The sequence below is a fragment of the Dromiciops gliroides genome, chromosome 4 (genome assembly GCF_019393635.1).
Source record: "Dromiciops gliroides isolate mDroGli1 chromosome 4, mDroGli1.pri, whole genome shotgun sequence".
Lineage (NCBI taxonomy): Eukaryota > Metazoa > Chordata > Mammalia > Microbiotheria > Microbiotheriidae > Dromiciops > Dromiciops gliroides.
In genome coordinates, this window is record NC_057864.1 from 483329192 (window position 1) to 483352822 (window position 23631).

General features: G+C 56.0%; 2 protein-coding genes across 11 annotated transcripts; one reads left to right on the forward strand and one right to left on the reverse strand.

Annotated features, from left to right (window-relative positions):
- Positions 1-1732: 1732 nt before the first annotated feature.
- Positions 1733-14227, reverse strand: CHRD (chordin). 3 transcript variants are annotated; one of them, XM_044004492.1, is made up of 23 exons: positions 13997-14227; positions 13656-13759; positions 13100-13229; positions 12687-12815; positions 12378-12477; positions 12100-12187; positions 11513-11654; positions 10798-10938; positions 10529-10644; positions 10298-10445; positions 9891-9997; positions 9630-9749; positions 9062-9218; positions 8651-8871; positions 7975-8088; positions 7556-7885; positions 7324-7417; positions 7145-7201; positions 3450-3553; positions 2822-2924; positions 2539-2693; positions 2249-2345; positions 1733-2096 (listed from the first exon to the last, which is right to left on the reverse strand). In XM_044004492.1, exons 1-23 carry the CDS (start codon positions 14142-14144, stop codon positions 2044-2046), a joined length of 2958 nt encoding a protein of 985 aa, XP_043860427.1. In that variant the 5' UTR covers positions 14145-14227; the 3' UTR covers positions 1733-2043. The 3 variants fall into 3 exon arrangements, with proteins under 3 accessions (XP_043860427.1, XP_043860429.1, XP_043860430.1); XM_044004494.1 differs by having other exon boundaries at positions 10529-10611; positions 13997-14226; XM_044004495.1 differs by lacking the exons at positions 10529-10644; positions 11513-11654; positions 12100-12187; ... (3 more) ...; positions 13656-13759; positions 13997-14227 and having other exon boundaries at positions 10798-10937.
- A 2787-nt stretch (positions 14228-17014) lies between these two features.
- THPO (thrombopoietin) lies at positions 17015-21799 on the forward strand. 8 transcript variants are annotated; one of them, XM_044004506.1, is made up of 6 exons: positions 17015-17190; positions 18368-18580; positions 18976-19106; positions 19257-19343; positions 20561-20728; positions 20885-21799. In XM_044004506.1, the coding sequence occupies exons 2-6, from the start codon at positions 18568-18570 to the stop codon at positions 21560-21562; spliced, it is 1077 nt and encodes a 358-aa protein (XP_043860441.1). In that variant the 5' UTR covers positions 17015-17190; positions 18368-18567; the 3' UTR covers positions 21563-21799. The 8 variants fall into 8 exon arrangements, with proteins under 8 accessions (XP_043860441.1, XP_043860443.1, XP_043860444.1 ...); XM_044004508.1 differs by lacking the exon at positions 17015-17190 and adding an exon at positions 17448-17484; XM_044004509.1 differs by lacking the exon at positions 17015-17190 and adding an exon at positions 17453-17492 and having other exon boundaries at positions 18368-18478.
- Positions 21800-23631: the final 1832 nt, after the last annotated feature.

Genomic DNA, 23631 nt, shown 5'->3' on the forward strand with positions numbered 1-23631 from the left:
TAGAGAAGGAAATGACAAATCACTCCAGTATCTTTGCCAAGAAAATCCCAATTGGGGTCACAAAGAATCGGACACCGCTGAAATGACAACAACACACAGCAACATATTGGGAAAGGAAGGTGATGTCAAAAAATTGTCAAAAATAATTTTAAGTTAAAAAAAAGACAAGGGCTGAACTCAGTTCTCTTGCTATCCATTGCACACCTGGCTGCCCCCAATAGAAATCGCCTCTCGCTTTGTGAGGTGGTTGCACAGTTTCCCTCCTGTGCCTGCAGAGATTTAGGCTGCCCGTGGTCAGTCCTGCCCTGCTAGCCAAGCTGCTGAAGGCAGGTACTTGAAGACAATCCCAAAGGACGGACGAAGAAGCAGACTACCCACCTCCAAAGAAAGAACTGATATTGACTGAACACAGACTTTCTTTCACTTTCTTTCATTTTTTCTTTCATTCAAATTTTCTTATACAAAATAACCAATATGGTTTTTTCCCAATATATTTTTGTTTTGCTTTGTTTTACGGGGTAATGAGGGTTAAGTGTCTTGCCCAGGGTCACACAGCTCACACAGCTAGTAAGTGTCAAGTGTCTGAGGCCGGATTTGAACTCAGGTCCTCTTGAATCCAGGGCCGGTGCTTTATCCACTGCGCCACCTAGCTGCCCTCCCCCCAATATGGTTTTTTAAAAAGAAGGTAAGTACTTGGCCCAGCAGCTCTGCCCAGCATTGCAGCCCATCCCATTTCTAGTCATCTATGTCCCAGGACTAGGGGATTGGTCCAGGAGTCAGCCTTCCTGTCTCCTTTGTACATTGTTACCCCTCTATTGTAAATTCTTTGGGGCAGAGACTTTTTTTTTATTAGTTGTATCCCTGGCACTCAGCACAGTGGATGGCATACAGTGGGTGCTTAATCAATGCGGATTTAATTGGATAGGAGTTAAGTATCACTTGTGCACAAGTGACCGCGGGCCCAGAGGGAGCCATGGTAGATTCTAGGCCCCATCCCTGTCCGGCACAAGGCTCCCCTCCTTGACAGAGAAAGGCTGGCTTCCAGGAAAGAGAGAAGGCTGGTGGGCTTCATCTCTCCACAGCCTTGTGGGAAGCTGTACCTCAGAAGGTCTGTGCTCCTGTTTTGTAGCAGGACCCTCACTGCCTGTCTGTGCATTGGCAGAGCCAGCAGGTTATCCAGGCTGCTTGCCAAGCTGTTACTCATGGGGCCCGCCCAGCATGCTCGAGGACTTCCATCACTGACCCAGCTGCCAGGAGGGAGGCAGACAGCTCAGGGCAGGCCCTGGTGGGGCAGACCTTGTAACAACAGTGAGAGTAGATGGGAGACAGGTGCCCCGCCTGCCACGGGGAACGGGCCATCCTGCTGCCTGGCTTTCCTCTGCACCCCGCAAACCACAGCCCCCAAGTCCATGCCAGCCACAGTTGCTCCCTTTACTGTGCCTCTGTCTCTGGGCTGTCAAACCCTGAAGACAGAAAGCAGCAAGAAACAACCGCCCCTAAGAAGTCGGGGATCCCATCCCCATCACAAGCAACCTGCCCCCCAGAGCTCCCTCCCCCCTCCAGCTCTCCCTTCCTCCTCTACTACAAGATGACATCAGACCAATGAACTGAAAAATATTTTAATAAATATACACATTTCCAGTAATGACTCTGCTCAGCTCAGGGCAAGGACGGTGAGGAGGGGGAGAGGGACAAAAGGAGCCTTTGTGCTGAGTGAGGATAAATTAAAAATCCCAAAAAGCCGGTGGCGCTATATACAGGGCTAGGGAGGAGAGAGGGGCAGAGGGGCCCAAAGGCCAGGGGCAACTGGGCGGGGCAGATAAGTGGGGGGAGGGAAGAGGCCGGGCAGGCAATGCAGTGTCGGGGCCTGATACTGGCTCCACCAAATCGAGGTGGGGGCCTGGGGTGGCAGGGATGAGGCCCCTGCCGGCACTGGTTTGCCCATAGATGAAAGGCTTTACCCCATTCACCTCTCTCTCAGCCCAGCCGCCCACTCCCCTCACTCCCCGGGCCTTCTGGTACAGGCTTTGTTCAGTCGGTTGCCTATGAGTCCCCAGCTTCTTTCTCCAGCTCTGGCTCCATCCTGGTCTCAGAGGCTGCAAGAGACACGGGGCGGGGGGGGGGGGTACACCGCCGTCCATCTGTTTCCTGTTCTTAACATTTTTCTTCCCCTCCCAAGTCCCTGGATCCCTGTTCAAGCTGAATCCCTACAACTGGGCAGGAACCCCTCCATGGATTCCACACTTACATCGTGATGAGCAGTGGGAACAACAGCGATTTTCCTTCCCAGAGCCACAGGCCAATGCAGGGGGACAGTCATCCCTCTCACAGTGAGGCACCCCAGCCTAGGGCAGGAGAAGATGTAAGGTGGGCCAGGGGGCGCTTCGGTACCTTCCACACACCTGGGCTCTGCCCGTCTCTCCCAATCCTTTTCAATCTCTGTGCCCCTCCACATATCCCAGACCAGTCTTCCCCACTAGGCCCTCCCTTCTGTGTCCCTCCCACTATAACCCCCCCATACCCATATATACAACTCACCCCACACCTGCATGTAATGCAGGTCATCTCTCCAAAGGGAGGCACTGAAGGGTGCCACCTCTGACTCTCAGGGAACCACTGACCCCCAAAGCGGCAGCCTCTTGGCCCATCTGCCTGCATGGGATCCCCCAGCCTGGCCCGAGATCCAGACCCGGCTGTGTGGAGGGAGGGAGGGAGACAAGGTAGCAGGAGGGTTCAGAGGTAGGGAAAGACCCCCTTCCCCTCCCAGACAGAGAGGGCAAGGCTCAACACCAGACATTCCTTGGGGCAGAGAGCTCCTCACCTGGACACTGTTTGCAGCAGTCAGTGGGATTGACACGGATAGGCTGGGCACAGGTCAGTCGGGGACATTGCACCTTCTCACAGTGTACCTCCCCTGTTGCTCCCTGTAGGGGAATCAGCAGGGTTGGAGGGCATGGGGGGGGATGAAGGAGGCAAGGTAGCCCGCTGTCCCATCCAAGCCAAACACTTCATCTTAATACAAGACAACAAACGTTAAGTCCTGGCACCAGATGCAGGGAATACAAAACCAAAAGTCACCCCTCCCCTCTGCTCCCCCTCCCCACCGGCAGCAGCACCTGGGACCCTGCTCTCTCTCCTCCAGTCTAAGCATTCTCTGTTCCTTTTACCAGTTTCCATGACACAGACTCAAAACCTTCTCTCAACACTCCATGCCCTTCGACTGTGCCACAGAGAACTGAACACAATAGTCCAGATGTGGGTAGAGCAGGGCAGCGCCCGGCAGGACTGTCACCCCTTGTTCTTGGACTCCAGCCCTCTCTTGATGCAGCCCAAGATCAACTCAGCTTTTCTGACGGCCACAGCCCACTACTGACTCATGCGGAGGCCCTCGAGGGACGAGAGACCTGGAGGTTACACATTTAGAGGCCAGTTTGGGAGAGTGGCCATACCTTGCAGGTGCAGACAGCACACTTGATGAGACCAAAGGGGGGCACCACAGGATGCCAACGGGTGCCTGCCGCACGCCAGCTACGGTCACCATCAAAGTAGCAACCTGTGGAGAGAAAACAAAGTCCAAGGTCAAGATCAGGGAGGCTCTTCACAGAGTCTAGACCAAAGTCAGTCACTCAAAGAGCATTTGTTTTGTTTTGTTGGGGGTTTTTTTGGTGAGGCAATTGGGGTTAAGTGACTTGTCCAGGGTCACACAGCTAGTAAGTGTCAAGTGTCTGGGGCCAAATGTGAACTCAGGTCCTCCTGAATCCAGGGCTGGTGCTTTATCTACTGCGCCACCTAGCTGCCCCTTCAAGGAGCATTTGTTAAGCACTATGTGTCAGGCACTGTGCTAAGACCTGGGGATACAAAGAAAGGCAAAAAACACAGTCCTTACCCTCAAGGAGCTCCCATTCTAATGGGGACACCAGCATGGAAATAACTAGGTACGTACAAGATCAATATGATACAAGCAGGAGGAAATCCCAGAGGGAAGGCACTAGCAGCGGGGGAGACCAAGAGGTCTCCAGGAGAAGGTGGAATGTCTTCAGTGAAGCTAGGAGGTCAAGATGATGCGGTGACTAAGTGACCTGTGCTAGGAACTGCAAGGAGACCTTTGTAGAGTTCATAGAATAAAGTGCAAAAAAGATGAGAAAGAGGGGCAGCTAGGTGGTGCAGTAGATAAAGTGCTGGCCCTGGATTCAGGAGGACCTGAATTCAAATCCGGCCTCAGACACTTGACACTTAGTAGCTATGTGACCTTGGGCAAATCACTTAACCTTCATTGCCCCATACACACAAAAAAAAGATGAGAAAGGTTAAGGGATGAAAAACTTTAAATGCCAAACAAAGCATTTTATCTTTGATCCTGGAGACAAGAGTCAAATTTAAATTCTAGGGGCAGCTAGGTGGTGCAGTGGATAAAGTGCTGGCCCTGGATTCAGGAGGACCTGAGTTCAAATTCGGCCTCAGACACTTGACATTTACTAGCTGTGTGACCCTGGGCAAGTCACTTAACCCTCATTGCCTCACTAAAAAAAAAAAATTCTAGAAATATTTAGTAAGCACCTACTGTGTGCCAAGCCCTGTCCAAAGTACTGGGAATAAGCTCTTTGAGGATGTTTGTTTCATTTTTGGTCGTTGTTTCCTAGCACAAGTAGGAGCTTAATAAATACTCATTGTAGCACTGATTAATTGAATACAAAGAGGAAAAACAACAGACTGTGTCCTCAAGGAGCTTATAGTCTTCAGTGGGGGAGGGGGAGGTCACAATAAATATGATAAGGGAGATAAAAGAAGTTAAGGCTATAGAAAGAGGAGAAATCTGAAGGGGGGGAGGGAGGAGAGAGAGAGAGAGGAGAGAGAGGAGAGAGATTGCTTTCAGTTGGGGGAGATTAGGAATGGCTTCATGGAAGGGACAGCATTGGAGTTAGGGCTTGAAAGAAGGGAAGGGAAGAAAAACCAAGCAGCAATGGAATGGAAGTCTTTTCTGCACAAGTAGAAGCCCAGAGACAAGAGAGGAAAGGACAGAAGAGAGACTGAAAAGCAGTACAGGTTGATTGAGGTGTGATGCTAGGCTCAAGAAGTTAGATTTTCTCATAGGAGACAGTAAGGAGCAGAGGAATGATATGATCAGGTCTGTGCTTTCTGAAGATGATTTGGGATGGAGTGGAGAAGGGAGAGACAGGATCGAGGATCATGGCACTCAGGCTGAAAGGGATCTCAGAGCCCAACTAGTCTAGTTCTCTCAGTTTACAGATGGGGAAACCGAAGTCATCTCACCCGCATCCCAAACCCAATACATCCAAAGCACACCTCATTATTTTGACTTCAAAACCCTTTTCCAGGGGGCAGCTAGGTGGCGCAGTGGATAAAGCACTGACTGGCCTTAGATTCAGGAGTAACTGAGTTCAAATACAGCCTCAGACACTTGACACTTACTAGCCGTGTGACCCTGGGCAAGTCACTTAACCCCCATTGCCCCTCCCCCCCCCAAAAAAAACTTTTCCTTTTCCAACATGACTGATTTCTGTTGAGGATAGACCTCTCCTTCCAGTGGCCCAAGATCCTTGAACTTCCTTAACATCCTTGTCTTCCTTCTCTCTTAACTCCTATATTCAGTCACTTGCCAAGTCTCATCTATTCTAACTTCATCTCTTACACTCATTCTCCTCTCTCCACTAACACAACCACTTCTTTTCTGGACTCTGTTCTCCTAATTGTTCTCCCTCCTTCCCAGTCTTTCCCCTTTTCATCTTCCACAGAGCCACCAAATTGAGATTCTCCAAACCTATTTCCGATTATGCCACTCCCTGTCTTAAAAATCTTAAGTGAATCCCAGTTTGTTCTAGAATAAGATACAAAATCCTTAGCCTGGCATTTCTAGGGCTCCCTGGATGACTTCCATCTAACCTTATTTCCTCTTATTGCCCTTCACATCCTCTCTGGTCTAATCAAGCTAGTCTGCTAGCCCTTCCCCAACCATGACATTCCATCTTCTGCCTCTGGCCAAGGTGGGCCCTCATACTCAGAAGGCATTCATTCTCTCCTCATTTTTTCCTTCCTGGAGCCTCCCTTGATTCCTTTTCAAGCACAGCTCCTATGCTGCCTCCTGCATGAGACCATTCTACGTTCCTCCAGCTCTTAGAGCTCTCTTTCTGTCTGTCTCTGTCTCTTTCTCTCTCTGTTACAAGAACCTGGGGCAGTAGGTGCTGTTATTTTCTCCATTTTACAGTTAAAGAAACTGAGGCAGACAGAGGCTAAGTGACTTGCCCAGGGTCACACAGCTAAGTGTCTGAATCTGGATTTGAACTCAGATCTTCCTGCCTCCAGGTCCAGCACTCTATCCAGTGCATCTCCTAGATTCCTCCAATGTTAGATAATGTTAACTATTTCCACTGTATTAGTTAGCTATGCTAAACTGCTCTTCCATCCCCCCCCCCCGCCCCCCGCACCTTTTTTATTATTTGTCTTAAAAGGAAGGCTCTCTGGGAGGTGGAATGTAATGCATTGGGTTATGTAAGCTCTATAAAAATAAAAGAAATTGAGAAATCAAAGTTTATTTTAAAACAATACTTTGCATTACTTTGGGACTACTTTGGATGAACTTAGTTATCTATGTCTACCCCCGGTAGAGTAGAAGCTATCAGAAGGCAGGCAGGGACTGATAGGTTTTTGCATGTACACTGCTGGTGCCTTGCTCATAGTGAGTGCTTAGTAAATGTTGCTTTAATTGAAATAGGTTAAAGGTGACCAGGGAAGGGATGATGAGGGCCTGTACTAGGGGTGGGACTCGGGGCAGGGCAGGAGGACGGCAGATTCAAGAGAACTCAAGGAGGACAGCTAGGTGGGGCAGTGGATAAAGCACCAGCCCTGGATTCAGGAGGACCTGAGTTCAAAATCTGGCCTCAGACACTTGACACTTACTAGCTGTGTGACCCTGGGCAAGCCACTTAATCCTCATTGCCCCACAGAGAAAGAGAGAGAGACAGAGACAGAGAGAGAGAGAACTCGAGGAGGTGGATTTGACCTTTCCCCAATGAAACTGGCTTCCCTAATGACAGTCTACACGCTGACTGCGCTCACCCTCTATTCCCCTGCCTACCCATCTCCTAGAGCCCCCAGCAGCTCCCTCTTTCCCCCATTCCCCCATCACCTTCTCCCGAGTCCCGACTCCGGTCCAGCCCCTGCTTGTCACCAATGTCCAACTTTTCTGCAAGGTCAAAAAGGCAGGGGATGGAAGGTCAATTTCTTCACATCCTCCAGACTCTGCCCCCTCCCCGTTCCTGCCCCTCTCCTCTGTTCCTCCACCTCCCCCCATCCCTGTTTGATTACTAGGACAGACAGGGCAGCATCGGTCTGGAGCCTGAACAGGGTGAGGGCAGCTCAGGGGCGGGCACACCACAGGGTCACAGATCACTGTTCGCCTCTGTCAGGAGAGATGGAAAAGGGGTGGGGGGAGTGATGGGAGGTCTCCAGGGGCCCTGCGCCCTGCAAGCCTCCCTCATCTCCAATGAGCTCACCCGTGGTACCTCCTTCCCAATCTCCTCCCATCCGGCAACTTTACCTGGCAGGTGCAGAGGGAACAGACTGGGTCATAGTTGGGGGCCCAGCGGGCTCCGTGGGGGCGCTGCTGCCCCTCAAAGAAACAGGTGTTGGGGTCGCGGAGGTGTCCGCCCCCACCCATTTTGGAGACCGTGGACACAGAAGCTTCCGGCAGGGGCTGGGGCACCGCGGGGCCCACAGACACAGGCATCACGGCTGCCGCCGTATCTGGCACTTCAGGGTTTGAGAACCTCCTGGGTGCTGCAGCCACCGGCACATCAGGGGCCATCCTGTCAGGCAGAGGCGCTGCCAAGCGCAGGCTGCCCACCTCACACTGGTTGGGGATGTGCACCTGATCGAAAAGGAATGGCCAGTGCATAGATCCAGAGGACTCCTTCCCACCCTCCCATCCACCTCTTGCCTGGGCTGCCCGAAGCCTACCTGTCCCCGCAGCTCCCCACGGGGGCTGCTCTTGGTGCTGACCAGCAGGAAGGCCATGCCTTGGGAGAGGTGGTGCAGAAGCTCCGACTCCAGGTCTTTGACGATCCCCTGGGCCTACGAACATGGGACACAGACACTAGATCTGGAAGGGATCTCAAAGGCTAGCCAATCTAATCCCTTCATTTTACAGTCAAGGAAACTGAGGCCCAGAGAAAGTGGCTGACCCAAGGTTACAAACACGGTCAGCAGAGTTGGGATTTGAACCCAGGTCCTCCAATTCCAAGTCCATCATCCTCAATATCACACTCAATAGAGAGAGCCCTCACCTCTAAGGTCCGGGAGCTTTGACCTTGGCCATATCCTCCCAACACTGTCAATGAGGCTCTAAAGCTGTCACCTAGAGCTGGGAATGAACTCAGAGGTCTAGTCTAACCCTCAGATTTCACAGACAAGGAAAAAGAAGCTGGGAGGAAGGGCCAAGGCTCTAAGGTCATAAGGAGGATCAGCCAGACTCAAACCCAGGACCTGGCTGTCCAAAGCTAGGGCCATCTCCATTGCACATGGGTCACTAGTGCCTCTGTCTCCCCGAGGAGGAGCCTAGCCAGCATGGGATGAGTGAAATCCACATTCCTCACCCACATGATGCTCCCCACGAACGCTCAGTAAGCTCACGCACCTCAGGACCGTAGAATCCCTTCAGCAGGCGCTGGGGTCCTGGGTGGCCAGGGGGGCCAATGAGGTGGACAGTGACAGTGCCCTGCTCAGACCCACTGAGCCCAGCCAGCAGGACCTCATAATGCAGGTGGCAGTGCCCATCCAGGAAAAGCCAGGCATGCCCTGCAGCCTGGCTGCGGATGGGGGGCAAGGCCAGAGCTCCCGCCAAGGGCACAGGAAGCACTAGAAAGGGAGGGGGTACACAAGGTAAGGAGAGGAGCTTCCACAACCAGGAGCACCCAACTCACACTCCCTTCTCCAGGGAGATGCTGGCCACCCACACGCCTTGAAAGTCAGCCACTTTGTTCTTCTGACCAGAGGTTCTAGAGGGCAAACCAGGAATGGGGTGAAGGGAAATCACTGTGGTACTCACCATCCTGTCGGGCACTGTACCCACTATAGGGCACAGTGGTGACATGCCCACGGAGCTCCCCCTCAGGGAATTCCTTGGTGCCCACATTCAGAAAAAGTTCATTCTGCAGCAACATATGAACTCCCCGGGCACCTAGACCTGGACATATGCCCACGACCTGGCAAAGCAAGACAAGGGGGAGCACATGGGGTGGCATAGAGAGGAGGGGGTCAGCAGTGCTAAAGAGAAAGCCTTTAATGTGCAAGCATATACGCGCGCGTGCGCACACACACGCACACCCCTCAACTTCAATGCAGAAGTGGGAGGCTCTGGGTATGAATATAACAGTGCTTAGAACATTAAACTTTTTCAGTGGATTGATTAGTTTTGATGAACTTTTTTCGTTCTTTTTCCTCTTTTTTATTCTTCCTGACAAAGGATGGCTCTCTATGAGGGGAAGCAGTTAACAATATATTGGGAGATCTGCGTGACATAAAAACAAAAGATCTCAATCAACAACTGAAGCTTTCACTCAGCCTCCTCTGAATTTGCACCCCGGCCCTGCTCTCCTTCCGTGGGATCCCCTCACCATGTGACCTCCTTCTTCACCCCCGGTCATTTGGCACAGAACGCTGCGCTGGTTTCTCCTTCGAGGTTTGGTCTCCAGGGTCACAGTTGTGACCTCACTGGCTGTGCCAACCACCTGCACCTGGGGCCAGGGACAAGGGGGGGTGGTGTCAGAGACCTGAATTCTCAGAACTCCAGTCCAAGTACAAAGCCCACCCATCCCAGATGCTCAAATGCCCAGCTCTCCCCAACTCCACCCCATCCCTGCCTGGCAGCCCCTCACCTGGTAGAGCAGAGAACCATTCCCCAGAAGCCTGAGGCTGGCTGAGCCTGCAGCACCTGTCTCCACTGGCACCAAAGCATCTGCACCACACAGGACACTTTGTAGGGCTTGGAAGAAATACAAACAAAGATGGAAAGGAGCAGGAGGGATGAGGAGGGCAGAGGGCATGACCACAGCCACACCTCTGCTGAAAGAACCCTGCTGGCTTGGCCTATAACTTCAACCCAAGCTGGCAGACTCCCGAGAGATGCTAGCCGGCCTTCCACCTTGCCTTCTCTCCACTCGGCCTGGGATGGGCCCTTCCGGCTTCATCATCTTCCTATTGGTCTCAAACCCCACTAGCACTCCCTCTCCTAGGGCCATTTTCCACTCCAGCTGTGGATGGTGGCCCCAGGGCAGCCACTCACTGTCGCAGCTCTGTCTGGCGGTGATGCGCCCACTGATCCGGGGGCCGGTGCCCTCCTGCCTCTCCAGGGAGATCTGAAGCTCTCCCAGAGCCAGCCATTGCATCTCCTGGACGGTCAGGTCAGGCAACACCTCCGCAAAGCCAGGCTCCTGGAGACAGAGAGAGGGAGAAGATGGAAGGGCGGAGCTGGGGCCAGAAAGAAAGGGCAGGGAGGACGGGCATGGAAACTTACATGGGCAGAGACATTGGCTTGGAGCTCTCGAAGGAGCTGGTCCTGGTGTTGGATCTGCAGCCGAAGGGGAATGTGGGAAGATCCTGCAGAAGTATGGATGGGGCCCTGTCTGCTCTCTACGGGACCCCATGCACAGTGTTTAGATACCTGTGCACCCCACCCTCTTCCCTCCCAGATCCCTGGAAGGAAGATGTGAGGCCTCCTGTGTGGGGCATCTCGCTCCAACCCTGCCCAGGGCACACCAGTGCCTTGCCCCAGTTCTCACTCACCGCCATTCTTCGAGTCCAGCAGTCCCTGGGAAAGCAGGAGGAAGTGTAGGGAGTCCTCTGTGTCACTCAGGGTGAGCAGGGCAATCCCCCCAGTATTGGCTTGGGGTGGACCCTCTAAGGTCAAGATGGCACTAAAGGTCTCTGGGTACAAGAGGAAGGGAGAAATTTCAAAGCAGGCCTCCCCTTTCCCCACCCCAATCCACAAGTCCCCATCACTGACTTAGAGAGGGGGCTGGGCAGCTAGGTGGTGAAGTGGATAAAGCACTGAGGACCTGAGTTCAAATCCAACCTCAGACACTTGACACTTACTGGCTGTGTGACCCTGCACAAGTCACTTAACCCTTGTTGCCAGGGGGAAAAAAAGGTAAACTCTCAGAACTCACAACACAATGGGGGCGGGGAGAAGATTCCCCCTCTGCTGAGACTAGGGCTTCCCCTTGGATGGATGGATGGATGGATGGATCGGTGGGTGGATGAATAAAGTATTTATGTGACAAACACTGCACAAAGAGATGAGGACAGGAATAGAAAAAGCAAAATGGCCCCTCCCTCAAGAAATGTACATTCTAATAGGGGGAGATAATACATAGAGGGGTGAAGTGCCCAGAGAGGGGTGTTTTGGTCAGGGAAGTCACAGGAATCATGAAGCAATTGAGTTTTCCAAGCCACGACTCAATGTCTCACAGGTTCCCCATCTTCCCTCATCAGTACTCACCTGCAGCCAATGCACGGTGTCGGATCAGGGACCCCCAGACCTCACCCGAGGGGTGAGTGGGTGTGACCAGCACCACATGCAGCTGCTCAGCCCGAAGGAGTCGAAGGGACAGCCGGGGCAGTGCCCGCCACATCCCACAGACCTGTAGAAGACAGATGGGGAGACAGAGACACTGAGACAGAGACAGAGACAGATAAATAGCACCTCAAACAAGACTCAGGTGGGACCCAGGCACAAGTAGATGAGCATAATTCCCCCAGGAAGACTTATAGGAAAGAGCCCTGAATTTAGACTCATAAACCTGAAGGAAACCGCAGCCCCAGCTTGTTCCCTGTGTGACTTACACTTCCTTCTCTGACCCTTAGCTATAAAACTGGCGGCTTGAGCTAGGCGGGCTGCGAGGGTTCTTCCAACTTTAAATCTATGACCCTCTGACATGAAGAGCAGAGCACACGGTCTTCTCGGCACGAATCGAATAGCCCCGCCCTCCCCACCCCCACCCCCCACCCCAGTCCTGCAGCCAGGCCCATGGAGCAGCAGCTGGGAGGAGGGCCAGCACCGCGGCCAGGTCTGGGGAAAGGTCTCACCAAGCCATCCTGGGCTTGGGGAGCCGGGTGCTCGAAGAGGATGCTGCCTTTCGGGTCTGTGAAGCGGACTCGAGTGACGCGGCCCAGCCTGAGGAGTGGAAGGAAAGGGGTAAGGAGGGAGGCGGAGACCGGGGCTCCGAGCTCCGGGGACAACCCTTCCTTCCATTTCCCCAGGCTCCCCCTCGGCTCCCGGACCTTCACTGTCCTCCCCTCAGGTCCCACCACAAGAGATAGTCTAGGATCCTAGACTCGGGACACCCTGCTCCCTCTCAGCTCACCCCCGGTAGGAGACGGAGAAACGCAGGGTGGACCGCAGCAGCAGCACCCGAGCTCTGCCCACTGCCTGCGACCCTCTGCCGGTCAGCAGCGCCACAAAGTCTGCGGGGACAGAGGAGCCCTGAGCCCTTCTCCAGGCTCCCAAAGCTGAGCCCCCTGGGGCCCTGAGCACCCTCTGCCCCCAAGCCCCTGCCCGCGCACATCCTTCCACCAGGCGTCCCTGATGGTGCCAGTGCCCAACCCGTCTGCCCACCCTCCCTGCCCCTACCTCTCCTCTACCCGTGTGCCCATTCTCCCTGACCCTCCTCTACCCGTGTGCCCGTCCTCCCGGGCCCTCTTTTCAGCTCCAGGATCTCCGCGGTTGCTGTAGCTTCGATGCTCCGGGTCCCGAGGGTACTCGAAGGCCGAAGCCGAGAGCTGCCTTTCAGGAGGGGTCCGTTCTGGTCAGTAGCGGAGGAAGATCGAAGAGAAAGGATCAGAAAAGCTTCATCCCCGGGCCACGAACATCTGGGAGGCGCAGAAGGAGGGGGTCCCCTGGGACCACCTCCTCCCCCAACCTCCCAAGGGCCGCCACCCAGACAGGGCTATAGGTGGAGCGGAGGAAGACCCCAGTGGCGCAGGCCCCGGGGAAGCCAGAAAAAAACAGAAGGTGCTGAACCAAGGATCAGCCGGTCTGGGCAGTGAGGGGTGGGGGCGGAGCGTCGGCCTCGGGGGCGGGCCTTACCCGGGGGGCACGTCTGACAGCAGTGACCCGGCAGCTGGCGGGGCTGCCCGCAGTTCGGCACCGGACACTCGGGCTTGATGTTCTTGCAGCTCACCCGTCCTGGACCCCTGCCCCGGCGACCCCACGAAGGCTGTGGCCAAAGTGGAGATGGAAAGGGAAGGCGGTCAGGACCGGGGTGGGGGCAGCCCAGAGGCTAGAGAGTCCGCTTGGGGTGCCGGGGCGAGACAGGGAAGAGGGAGAACAGACAGGAGGGTCGGGAATTCCGGAGGGTCAGCAGAGGCCAACCGAAGACCCCAGTGCCCTGGGATGACGGGGGAAGGGAAGGAACCTGGCCAGCCCACCTTCTCCCGTGCTCCCTACATCCCCGCCGAGGTGATCCACAAAAAGTAACCCGGAGCACTGGGACCTCCCCCAGCCCACTCCATCACCGCCACCATCACTCAACCAAGTCTCGGCTCCCCGCAGTCCGAGGACCTCCAAATCCTGGTCCCCACACTGTGGCTTCCCAGCCCCTTGCCCAGCAGTGAGGGTCCCCCCTGGCCCAGGACCCACTCACCAGCTCGCAGGCGCACAGCACACAGCGCATCACTCCAAAGGGCTCCCCCAGGTCCGGGTGCCACGTCTCCTCCAGGGCATAGAGCTTCCCCCCGAAGGAGCAGCCTGTTGAACGGATGGCTGTGCATTGCAGCGCTGCCTACCTGCCCATCTCCCTCCTGCCCCTGAGCCCATTCGCTCCCTAGAGCCGGCCGGCTGCCGCCCTCTCGCCCCTGCGAGCTCCCGCTCTCCTCTCCTCGCCTCGCCTCGCCTCGCCTCGTCTCGCCTCGCCTCGTGCCAGAAGTGCCCCCCAGCCCCGTGCCCGCAGCAGCGCCGGGCACCTGCGCCACGGTGGCCACCTACCTGCCGAACCCCGAGCGGGCAGCGGCTCTTTCTCGGGCCGGATGGGCAGCTGGGGGAGCTCGGGGCCGGAGCCGCGGGCTGCCCGGGACCCCAGCAGCAGGAGCCCGCAAAGCAGAAAGTGAGCGGGCGGGCCCGGGAGGCTCCGCATGACGCGGGCCGGCGAGGGCAGGCAGCCCCCGGGCTGGGCCGGGCCGGGTGGGGCGGGCGGCGCGAGGAGAGGCGAGGAGGTCGGGCGGGCGGGCCGGCCAGGGACTCTCCGAGGCCGGGCCGGGGCCGGGCCGAGCCGAGCGGGGACCGCGATGCTGACGGGGCGTTACAGGGGCGGCCGGCCGGCCGGACGGCGCCTAGACGCGGGCTCCAGGCGGCTCCGCTGCCCGGGGACGGCGGCTCCAGCCCCAGCCCCGGCCCGGGCCCGTTTTATGCCCGGCGCCCAGGGCCCCGGCCGGGGGCCTCCTCGTCAGCAAACGGGGCGGCGGCGGCGGCGGCGGCGACACTGCGAGGGGCCGGGCCGAGCCCAGCCCGGGGGGTCCGGCCCTGCAGACGCGGCCCGCTGGAGCTGGGGGAGGGGAGGGGCAGAGCGGGAGGGAGGGGCTGGAGGGGGGCCAGGGGAGGGAATGTCCCTGCGCGGGGGCGGGGCGGGAGCCCCCCATGCCCCCCCCTCCTCCAGGGGACGCCACCTGGGGGGAGGCCTGCGAAGCCAGAGACGCACTGGCCGTTAGCTAGGTGCCGGGGACACCCCTTTGAGGGGATACGAGTGGGAGGGCCTTCTGTGGCTCAGGCATCCCGGGGAGAAGGCTGGGGTTGCCGGATAAAGTGGGGTTCTCCCTGGAGAAGGAGCACAGTGCGGGGGCCGGGCGCTCAGGGACAGCCCTGCGGAGGGAAGCCAAGGGAAGACCCCCAACACCTGTCTCTGGCTCGGAGATTTCAGCTCCTTGACTCAGAGTCCAGTTACGGTCGCTACCCTCCCCCATTCCATTCCTGCTTCTTCCCGGCTCTGCTCCCGCTACAGACACACGCCACACCCGGCTCCATCTGCCTGGCCCTCGCTTCAGCCTCTTCTCTGAATACTTTCTGCTCCCCAAACTCTGGGAGGCACGGACACCTTTTCTCACGATGGCCCGTCCCCCACCAGCAACCCAGCCTGCTTGCTTCGATCCCGTTCAGTATCTGGAGCAGACCATCTCAGCCGCAGGCCAAGTGTGGCCTGCTCTCCCCCTCTGGTCCTCCCAGCTCCTTGAACTCTGTCTGTCAGAACCTCCCATCTCGACTTCTGACCCTGTATGCCTCACTCCTCACCACCTGCACGCGCGCGCGCGCGCGCACACACACACACACACACACACACACACACACAACCTCAACTTGAAGCTACCCCTCCTTCCTAATCTGAAAAGACATCTTGTCTGGCCAGACTGGAAAATTCCAGGGTCTAGGCCTCGCTTCTGAGGAGACAACACTAAATGAAGAGGAGCTGAGGCAGGAGCACAGTGAAGGAGGCCAAGGGGGAATCGGGAGCCAGAAGTTGGGAAGAAGTTGTAGAGAAGCTGTAGGGGGGCGTTCAGGGAGCAGTGGTGTGTTGGTAAATGTTTAACAACCATTTAACAAACCATGAGTTAACTCTGCACAAAAAAGGAATAACTACAATCCCTTTGAAATTTCATTTGCATTAGTAACATTTTATCTATCACTTTCTTGTCTAGATAATCAATAAAACAATAAATCAAGACACCAAAAACCCCATCTGTAGCATTTGCAGATTTCTGAGATGTAAATGCTCACACTGAAAATTTAACACCCAACTCTCCTGAGCACTGAGCTCATGGTATTTGGCTCCGGCACACCACTGACCAGGAGGAGGTAGGTATTCACTAACAGGCAGTCTTTCCCCACAAGAGTACACACAGACCCAGTTATTTCCTCTGTCGCATCAGCAAGCTCCTATTAGGTGTCAGACACTGCTGAGCATGGGGGAAGGCAAAAACAGTTCTTCCCCTAAAGGAGCTCCCATTCCAATGGAGAAACAACAGGAACACGCAGTACATACGAGATGTATACAGAATTGATGCCATTATCTCAGAGGGGAAGGGGGCAGTGTCAGCCAGGGAGGAGAGAGAAGGGAACGGAGAAGAGAGAGGAAGGACAAAGACAAGGGAATCACAGCTGCCCAAAGCACCCAAGCCATCCAAGGTCACCATCCTGCCCTTGCTAACCTACCATGCCAAGCACATCTGTGCATTATCTCCCAATAAGTTCATTTTCTAATGCAAGGAGCCTCCAATTGGTGAAAAGAGTGTATAAAAAGAAAAATGAGGAATAGTGGAGGGGCACCGGGGAGCCAGTACAGAGAGAGCATCAGGGAACAAGGCATCCCCTCAAAGGATGTCATTAACAAATGTCATCCATGGAGAAGAGATAGCATGGGCTAGGTTAGGAGGGAGAGACAGAGAGGGAAGGGAGAGAGAGACTGACTGTCAGACAAACAGAGAAGGGGGAGAGGGGGGGAGAGACAGTCAGACACAGAGATAGAGAGAGGGGAAGAGACAGGGAGAGACAGAGAATTGCCAAAGCCAAAGCAAGCCCCATATGTGTTTTCTGAGATGCAGCCTGACTTGGTGGATAGAGACTTGGCCTCAGGCACAGGGAGATCTGGGTTCGGGTCTTGCCTCTGACACTTACTGGCAGTGGGAAACTGATGGGGTCTTTTCATTTCTGAGTGCTCTCTAAGAATTCCAAGCAGAAAAAATGCTGCCCTGAACTGGTGCAAGGAGCTCCCCTCTATCAGGGAGATCTCAGGTCCAGTCCCTATCCCTGAGGGGAGGGGAGGTCTTTTTGTCAAAACCATCCCAAGAGAAGTCTTGGGTTCCAACCCCCACCCACCCCCCTCTCCTTCCTGGAACAGGTGCCATGTTTCCCAGCGGAATTCTCTCCCTAGTCTGTGAGGTCGTGGAGGGGCTGCTCAGGTGAGGGGGCCAAGGTGCAGCCTAGGGGCTGTGGGTCCAGAGTGGGCGGGAAGAGGAGGGCGTCACATCCGGAGGCCCCAGTCAGTGCTTGGGTGGCTCCCTGCTCTGATTGGGCAGAAGTGACCAGGACAGGCAAGTGACCCTACTGCTTTGGAAGGGCTGGGCCCCAGAACCCTGGGCCCCCCTGCTGTGCCATCCTCCAAGCACCCAGACCCTTGGGCTCTTCTCCACTTGGTGAGTGTGGCCTGGAGGTTTTCGGGGGTGTGCTGTGGCCAGGGGGGGTCGGGAGAGGGAGGAGGGAGGCATTAGGCACCCGGCTGGGGGAAGGGCAGCTACACTGGATCCTCCAGCCACTGACCTTTGTCAGGCAGGCTGGAGCCTCTTCCCAGAATGGGAGGAGCAGGCCAGAGCCAGAGGGGAGTAGGGGGTGGGGTGCGGGGAGAGGAAGGAGGCCTTGTTCCTAAGGCAGTTCATCACGGGCAGCTCTGAAGGGGTCTAAGCCCACAGTGATAAAAAGAGAAGAGGAAGGTGATGAGGTGAAAGGGGAGCTGACTCAACCCTGGGAGCTCTAGGGCTGGGGGCAGGGGCTTCTTAGAATGACTGTGAACCTCCCCATCACTTTCCTGTCCCTGTCCCTGTCCAATGGGAGGCTGATTTCAGAGCCTCAGGGACCTGGGGGGAGAAAGACAAGGCGGAGGAATCGAAGGTGAAAGGGGGGAGGGTCCAGGCCTGTTGACAGACTTACAGGAAATCCCAATATTGAATCAGGTGCAGACCTCTTTGCACAACTTGTGAAAAGAGGAAGCCATGTCGGGGGTCCTGTGAGGGGATGGAAAGGGGCCTGCTGGGGGCAGGGAGGAAGGAACAGACTTGGAAGTGTCTGGGCCACAATTGGCCCCAGAAGGGGAAATGATCCTCTCCATTGGGAGCCAAGAGCCTCCAGGCCATGGCAGGATCCCCATTCCCCTATTCGGGTCTGCTTATGAACCACAGATCCCAAGAGACGGGTGGGGGGGGGGGTATCGGAATGGCTTGAGGTGAATATACAGAGGTAGGAAGCTAGCTCAGCTGGCTGCTCTCGGATCTCCCCGTAACCTGTGGTGCCCTCCAGAACCAGAGTCCCAGCTCTCTTTGCTGCTTCTCAGTAACTCCCAGGTGCCCCCTCACAGTCCCCCCTTTGGAGCCCTGAACCCATGTCCATTCACCCCACCCCCACCCCCATCCTCCAAATAAAGCAAGTGCTCAGGAGCTGGGCCAGCAGCTGTTCTCCTGGTGGGAGAGCCTGGCTCTTTCACCCACCCCCATCCCCATCCTCACCTCCAGCCAAAGCATGGAGGAGCTCCCTAAGGGATGATGCACACTGTAAGACCAAGGCCCGGTGCCAATGATACTCATGACCATATTGCTGTAGGTCCCAAGGACCCCTTCTCTTGCCAGCATAGCTTGGAGCTGTTCTGCAGCTGCTCTGAAGACAGACCCCCGCCCCTCTCCCCTCGGCGCCAGCAGTCCCCTACAGCCAGCGGTGAGTTCCAGCCGTCTCCATGGCCTCGGGCAGAGCCCAGGGGAGAAGGCCCCACACCGGGAGCCACCCCAGCACTCTGCCTGCCCGGCATGGAGCTGCCTGGTGAGTGGAGCAGCTGGAGGGGCGGGGAGAGGGGGGAGAAGGGATGACCCTCCGAGGAGTCCTCCTGGGAATTAGGGCTTGGAGCATCAGAGTCCTTGGACCGCCGGCCAGCATTTGGAATAGGAATGTCTGGACCATCTCCAGACTAATAATAGCTCCTATTTTGATAGTACTCTAAAACTGACAAGGCGTTTTCCTTCCAATATAGGGAGGGTAGAGAATATTGTCATCTTACCCCGGGGGAAGTAACCTGCCAAAGGCCCTATAGTTAATGGGTGGCAGGGTAAGGATTTGAACCCAGGTCCTGTGCCTTCAAATCCCTCCCACCATCCCCAAGCTGGCAGCCTGGGCTGTGTTCCTTCCAACTAATATCTTCCGACTCCTCCTCATGCCAGAGCTGCTTGTTGTGGCCATGTTTCTCCTCACTTCAAGATTAACCCTCACCCTGACCAGCCCTGCTCCAGCCTGTGACCCCAGACTCTTCAACAAGCTACTCCGAGACTCTGCTGCCCTCCACAGCAGACTGGTAAGACTGCTGGGGGCCCCTCCCACGGCCATGTCCCTACTCCCCCACATGGACCTGTGACCCCTACCTCCCCTGAGGCCCCTGTGCAGAGCTCAGAGGGCACACCCCTTGGGACAGCCCAGACTCAACACCCACACTGCTGATTCACAGAGTCAATGCTCGGACCTCGGTCCTCTGCCCATTCCTGTCCTGCTGCCCACTGTGGACTTCAGCCTTCGGGAATGGAGAGCCAAGACGGTGAGAGCCCACCCCGCAGGTCCTTGGGCTTGCTTCCCCAAACCTCGTGGCCATGAACCTTTAACCTTTGTCCCTGTCTTCTTGTCCATCTCGGGCCACTGTGGCAGCCTGCTAGACTAAGTCTGAATTTTGGCTTGGCAGCTATGGGATTGGTGATCCCTGTCAAAATGGGAAAGTGGCCAGCTTCAGCCAAGGAGTGAATCAAATTAGGCATAGATTGTGTGCGTGTGTGCGTGTGTGTGTGTGTGTGTGTGTGTGTGTGTGTGTGAACCCCTAAAGCCCCGTCTTACCCAGAATAGTTTAAAATTCAGGTGACTGAGTCCCAAACTTAGGTTGAGGACCAAGTGAGCTAGCGCAGTGTCATATACAGGTACAGGCTCCGATCCCCACCCCAAACACCCCTCCTCCTCTTTGGAATTTCTGCTGCTGACTTAACAAAAGTTCTCATGGAAAAGATCAGACTGTGTTTGACCACAAGCTTCCTATGAGCCAACAACAGGATGCAGCTGTTACAATCTTCTTTCCCCATTAGAATGTAAGCACCTTGAAGGGAGAGACAGCTTCTGTTCTTCCTTGTATGCTCAGCACTGGGTGAAGTGCCTGGCACATAGAAACACTTGTTAAGTGCTTGTTGACCGACTGACGTGGGTCCCTCCCCCCTTATGCCTTAGGAAACACGTTGATAAAGGGAGGAGGCTCCAAAGTGCCTTATCTGGTGGCCAGTCTTCCGGTTATGAGCCTGTCAGTGCAGCTGGGCAGGTTAGAGAGAACCACAGATCGAGAGCCAGTCCTGATGAGGCCAACCACCTCACTTGACACATGGGGAAACTGAGGCCCAGAAGGGATGATCACTTGACCGAGTGGGATAGGAAGCAGAACCTCTGGCTCCAAAGCCTGTGCTTTGTTTGTTTTGCATCTGGTGGGACCTACAAGAGCCCCCGGCCCCCCCCCCCCCCCGATGTCCCAGTGTATCCTCTGCCCCGGCCAGACTCATCGCCTACAGTCAGGGGAAGGAAGGCGCTTCGGCTATCGAGGAGGTCCTGCGCTATTCTGGAGGGCAGGCGAGGGCCGACGGAGCCAGACTCGGAGCTATCCAAGAATAAATGGGCGGCCTCATTGGTCAGGGATGTCGCAGAAGGGAGATTGTGATGTGGTTATGCTAGAAGCTCCTTCAATGAGGTCCTCCTACCCTCCCCCCAACCCCCTGTCTTTCCCAGGAGCAGACCAAGGGGCAGGAGGTCCTCGGTGCGGTGACCCTATTGCTGGAAGGTGTGGTTGCAGCCCGAGGACAGCTGAGCCCCAGTTGCGTCTCCTCCCTGCTCGGGCAGCTCTCTTCCCAGACGCACATCCTCCTCGGAGCTCTGCAGGGCTTCTTGGGAACTCCGGTAAGGCCCAGTGCAAGGCATCATGGGAACACCTCTTTTAGGCTTCGTCCTGTATGGGTGGCTCCCGTCATTCTTCCTCCTGACCCCTGGGCCTAGGGACCCCCTGCCCCTGCCAGAGATATGACCTCTGGCCTTGGGCCCATCCTCTGCCCCCAGTCTCTCCCAAAGGGCCCAACTGCAGCTCACAGGGAGCCCACAGCCATCTTCCTGAGCTTCCAGCAGCTGCTCCGGGGAAAGGTGCGCTTCCTGCTGCACACACTAAGACCCATCCTCTGCGCCAGGCAGGACCAGCCAGCCACAGCAGCCCCAAGCAGTGGCCCCATGCCTTCCATCAGGCCAACCTCTGGGCTCAAAGACAGGACCCCTGTACCCCCGGAAGGGGGTCCTGGGAGCTCAGCCAGAGGGACGGACTCTCCCAAGAGGGCCTTCAGACTCCTGAACAGGATCCTCGGATTGCTGAACCACACAGCCAGCCCCCTGTACGCAGCCCCCGCACATGTGAACACGACTCTTGGGCCCTCCAACAGAACCCATGCTATCCCTCCCATGCCCTCAGCCGGTTCCCTGGGAAACTCAAACAAGCCCCCTGGAACCTCACCTATCCCCTCACCTGGACTGATTACTCCCCCAAGCATCCTCCCTATTGGATGCCATGTGCTCTCCTCTCCCTCAGTCACTCTACCAACCCCTACACCCAGGGCTCACATCCCTTCTACTTCGCCCCTGGCCACAAGCCCAGGGACTGGGGCCTCTGAGATCTGCTGCCTTCACTCCGAGGATAAGCCTCAGGACAAGCAGGACATTCAGGGCACTGCCACCTCGTCCCCTACCTAAGTCCCACAGTCTGGAGCTGGCCAGGATACTCAGGACACACACCCACCCTCAGCCCTGGCCTGCCCCAACCCCTGCTGAACTCTCAGGAGCCCAGGGCAGGGAATACGGACCGAGAAGTCTCTCCAGGATCCCTTCTGGAAGTCTCCTGTCAGAGCCACGGAAAGGGAACGTTTTTCACTGTATAATTCCAGAAAATATTTTTTTAAGCCGATAAATAATATTTGTCAGAAAAGCGGATTCTTCTGGAACCTCTGGTTCATTTTGCTCCCGGTCCCCTCCACTTCTCCTATAAGCATCACCTTGAGGCTTCCTTTCTGGATCCAATCCAGACAGCGGCCTCTAGCCTCCACTGCCCTTCTGCCAGGGATCCTTTCAGGAAAGAACGTGAGCCCTGGGAGGCTTCTGGAAGGTATTCCAAACCCTACCACTGCCGGCCCACTTGACTGGAAGGGGCTCCCAATTAGCCCAGCCACCCACCCGCCCAAAGCTCCCACCGTGGTAGCCACGGTCTTGGAAGAGCCCCGTGGGCTTCCTGAAAGCTGACAGGAAGTGCAGGGGAACCTCACACCTCCGCTAAGGTTTAGAGACAGCCCCAGGGAAGCCGAGAGCCCGCCAGCACAGCTGAGCAAACAGCCTGACTGGGAGAGGCCATCTCACCAGGTCCAAGCTCCTGGCTTCCCTCCCGTGGAGCCCCCGGCCCACTCCCCTCAAGCACACCACAGCAGGAGGCAGAGTCTATGCCCCATTTCCCAGTGATCAACAAGCTCAGTGGGATTCACCCAGACTCTGGTGGAGCATCAGATAACGAATCACAGACTAACAGGTTGTCAGAGCTGGAACAGACCTGAAAGAGATCTAGGGCCACTCATTTTACAGATGAGCAGACTGAGACCCAAAAAGCACCACCCATCCCCCTCCCTGCCAAGGTCATATAGCTCTACCAAGTCTTCCAGCTCCAGCCCCAGGGCTCTCTGCCCTCTACCGGTCTTTTCAGTAAGGGCCAGTCCAGGCAGTCCAGCAACAAGGCAAGGCCCAGGTGAGACAGGGAGATGCTCAAGGACAAGGGCTGATAAGCTCTGCCACAGAATCCATCTAGAATGCCGCAGACTGGCTGTCCAAAGACGGGAGGGGCGCTGCCTGCCTTGGGGTGGTACCCAGGGTGAGAAGGCCTCATCAGGCACTTAAAAACATCAAAGGCCCCCAAAGTTGCATCCCTACCTTTTCTGGCTGCAAGAGGCCAGAGCAGGGCAGCTGGGGACCCAACGGCCCAAATGCTGGAGGGCAGTCATGGTGCCACCACAGATGGCACAATACCTATGGGTCACACTGTTGTTCAACGGCATGAGGATGGGGAAAACATTCCGCCTCCCAAAGGGTCTCACACACTCGATGTGTGAAACATGAAGCACTGGATGAGAATATCTGGGGGCTGCCTTCTCTCCCTTCCCAGGAAAATACTGAAAATAGCAGAGGGACAGAATCCATGAAGCCACTGAGTCTGGAAGCCCCAGTGGGAGGCTCTGCTTGGCGGTCCAGGCCCGATTCCAGGGAACAGAGCTTTGTGCCTGCCTGAATCAGGGAGGGAAGGGTAAGTAAAAAGCTTCCTGCAATTTACTTCTGTGAAAACCGGATGGAAGGCAGAGATCAAATAAAACTCTTTATGGCATATAAATGAGCCAACACCCAGATGTGAGCTGTGCCAACAGCCCCAGTACTCTGGGCTCTCAGCGCCGAAAGTCGGGGCAGCGTGAGCACAAACTGCAGGAAGTTCCAAGCAGAGATTGAAGGTTGACCTACATAGCTCAGGACCAAGAGCTGCCCCCCCCCCACCCAACCCCACCATGTAAAGAAAAAGATCTTTCTAGTCCCAACTAGTCCAGTCCCCAAACCCAGCCCACTCCTGGCCACCAGCCACACCAAGGAGAGGAGCGCCTTTCTTCCCTCAGACATGCCAAGCCCACAGCTTCACTGTCAGGCCACCGATACTTTGTCTTCTGGCCCTCCAGATTTGGGGAGAAAACTGGGCTCTTCTCCCTCCATCCACCTGAATCTACTCCCATTCCTCCCCC